General features: G+C 41.1%; 1 protein-coding gene across 3 annotated transcripts in view; it reads right to left on the reverse strand.

The window, feature by feature from the left end:
- The window catches only part of LOC109299575 (dermatan-sulfate epimerase), a 435,657-nt gene that overhangs the window by 15,881 nt on the left and 416,330 nt on the right, over positions 1-3,446 (reverse strand). For all 3 annotated transcript variants that reach the window (XM_019520065.1, XM_019520063.1, XM_019520064.1), the window contains one exon: positions 755-994. In XM_019520065.1, the coding sequence (XP_019375610.1) occupies positions 755-994 (240 nt within the window). The remainder of the gene's footprint in view (positions 1-754; positions 995-3,446) is intronic.

The following is a 3,446-nucleotide window of genomic DNA, read 5'->3' on the forward strand; positions in this document are numbered from 1 at the left end:
TAGGTGGCCATCAGATCACCCCTGAGCCTGCGCTTTTCCAGGCTAAAGAGCCCCATGGCTTTCAGCCTGTCGTCATAAGGTCTGTTTTCCTGACCTCTGATCATGAGCGTGGCTCTTCTCTGACTCTCTCAAGCTTCTCCACATCCTTTTTGAATTGTGGAGCCATTTGGCTAAAAACCTGGTCCTCTGGGCATCACTGTACCTGTTATGGTACAAATAAGCAACACAGTTTAATTAAAAATGCTTTGCTTGCTGAACTCTCTTTGCAAAAAAAATAATTGTTGACTGTTCTTGATATTTCCCAGTTTTTGTGAAAATATTATCAATTTTTATGCAAATATTATCACTTTTTTCATTTCTGAAAACTTTCTTTCCAATATGATGAGTTTCAGTAAGTGAAAAGAATATTAAATACTCTGATAATAATTATGAAATTTAAGAATATATAAGAAAGAATATATAAGAACACTTTCACAACAACAGAAAGTTGAAGCCTTTTAAATCCTGAAATGTAAAAAAACAATTCTATAATGTCATTGTTTTTCCTCAAATCTTTGCCCAGTCTTTTGACAAACTGTAAAGGTCAACAACAATAGTGTAATTTTAAAGTATGATGTAGCAAAGTAAAAAAAAATGCAAAATCCTTCATTGTTTGAATCACATACACATCTACTTAAAGTAACATTTTATAATAAAGAAATTGTCATTGCTTTAGAAATTAGGAGATGTGTCTTCATCCATCCAAACTACTTACCTGGGAGGACAGTTCTATACATAAATGCAAAGTGCTGTTTTAGCCAGGGATGGTTGAAGTGGTTGATGCCAAAGTGTCTTTGGACAAGAAATATGTATTGAAAGAGAGATCTGGTGGTGTAGCTGCCGTAAGCCACTCCTTCATAGAGAGATCCATCTGTAACTTCTTGCAGCAGGACTATAGACTTCTCCATGATTGCAAGCACCTGCTTAGTCCATAAGTATGCTTCCTGCAAATAGCCTGGAAAAGAAAGATGCACATAGTCCTGTCAAAACTTTATAGCATGCTATAAGCCTCAAATATGTTTTTTTAAAATACGGGAACTCCAAGTGTGTTGTCCTTACACATAATATGTGGCCTATATCTGCTGTGTCCTTGCAATTATAGGGTGAGAATAAAACTGAGCACACATGAAGTATTACCACATATGAACATAATCACTCAAATTTAATCTTGGGAAGACAATCGAACAAGTATTCATTGTACTTGAAGAGAATACTCCCTATTCTGCTCAACCGCCTTCTGAATATTCACAGGGAAAAGCATCTCTTTCCATAACAGAACAATTTTATTGCCTTTAAAATTAAAGCACTAACAGTAAAAACAAATTTAGTGTTTCCACTAGAGGGCTTCAGTAATGTAAAAATACATTGATGGATGCCTTACTGATATGAATAACAAAGAAAAACTTTAAAGTTAAACATTTTAAAGTATGAGTAAATGTTATTATGTAGCCAACAATTCTCCACACTACAAAAGCTTTCAGAATACTGGATGGTATAGAGGCTTGCCAACACGGAAACTTATTCTGAAATAGTTATCCTAATAATTGCCCAGGTGGGGCATATTTATTCCAACATAAGAGTGCCTTATTCCAAATTAATCCAACTGGATTAAATTCATGCATACTACCTGTGTCATTAAGGCGATGTGATAAACTCTGGCACAGTTTCTGTCTAAGTGAGCTGCTCCCAGCCACAGTGTTTGCACATGCACCAAGAAATGGAGCAGTTTGAGCCAGGGCAGAGCAGTTGCAGGCTGACAGGGGACCTGGGGATCAATTCTGGGTTCTGGGTGGCAGCATCAGGGAGTGGAGAGGCTGGCTTGAGCACAAGGGTGCTATAGTGCAGGGCTAGGTGGAAGGCAGCCCTTGCAATTTAGCAACCTCATGCCCCAGTCAGCCCATCACTGTCTACATGGGCATTTCAGTGCACATAATTACTCCGCCCTAGAGTTAATTAATTTACTGCACCCTAATACCAACATGCATATAGACAATGACGCTTTACGGCAGAGCTAATTAGTCAACTCCAAAGTAAAGTGCATGTGTAGATGCACTCAGTGTAGATACACTATCTTACAGTGCACATATAGATACACTACCTTATGGTGCAGTAAGTAACTGCACTGAAATGCATGTGTAGACAGTAACATGGGCTGACTGGCATACAAGGGTGCTAAAGTGTGGGGCGTATCTACCAGGTAGCCACATGGCTAGCTAGCTACATGGCTCTGTACCCTTGTGCCCCAGCCAGCCCCTTTGCCACCTGATGCCACCACCAGAGCCTGGGGCTGACTCCCCTGCCAGCTTAGGGCTGCTCCATCCCAGGTCAATTTGCTGCTGTCCCAGGCACACACACAGACGCCACTCCTGGGAGCAGCTGACTCTGGCTCGAATTGGCCTAGAATTTATTGCTTCGTATTAATGTCACGTGTAGATGCACCCATTATATCTTGGTCTAAATTAACTAACTCTTGAAATAATCTCCAATATGTACAGTTTTCTTATAAAGGAAAGATGACCAGTCATCTTATCACTTCAGCCAAAATGTGTATCCAGGCACAAATATGGGAAGATTAAGAGTGGCAGTAATACATTTTCTTGTGGAAGCAGGCTCTAGACATTCATTCAATAGAGCATCCCCCAGCTTAGTTCAGCTGATGAAATCAGCTAGCACGCTGATACCCAGAAGAGGTATACTGGCAACTTCTGCTGAGTGAACTTCCCTGTGGCAGTCTAAGACATAAAATGTTTCTGCTCTTATTATGAACTATGACTTAATGGCCACAATAAAAATATTTGGTAGTTAGTGTGTCTTTAGCATTTTCAACTTTTATCCTTACTCATCACTGTGCATATTACACCAAAGTGAACTATCTGTGACATAATTCAGTACAGTGTATTTATTGCCTTGAAGTATACGGTAGTAGATGGTTTTTTCATTTAGTCTACCAACCATGCCACATCATCAATCTTTAATCTGTTACATATTAATGTATGATGAAGTACAGATAGGAGTCATTAAGAAAATGGGGGACTGTGGTGTCGACACCCACACCGTCAAATGGGTCGCCAGCTGGCTGGAGGGCTGCACCCAGAGAGTGGTGGTGGATGGTCCTTCTCAACCTGGAAGGATGTGGGCAGTGGGGTTCCGCAGGGCTCGGTCCTCGGGCCCGCACTGTTCAACATCTTCATCAGTGACTTGGATGAGGGGGTAAAAAGCACCCTGTTCAAATTTGCTGATGACACTAAGATGTGGGGGGATGTGGGCACGCTAGAAGGAAGCAATAGGCTGCAATCGGACCTAAACAGGTTACAAGGGTGGGCGGAGGAGAATAGGATGGGGTTCAACACAGACAAGTGCAAAGTGATGCACCTGGGGAGGAACAACCGGCACCATACCTACAGGTT

Source organism: Gavialis gangeticus, unplaced genomic scaffold, assembly GCF_001723915.1.
Source record: "Gavialis gangeticus isolate Ggan-Ray unplaced genomic scaffold, GavGan_comp1, whole genome shotgun sequence".
Classification (NCBI taxonomy): domain Eukaryota; kingdom Metazoa; phylum Chordata; order Crocodylia; family Gavialidae; genus Gavialis; species Gavialis gangeticus.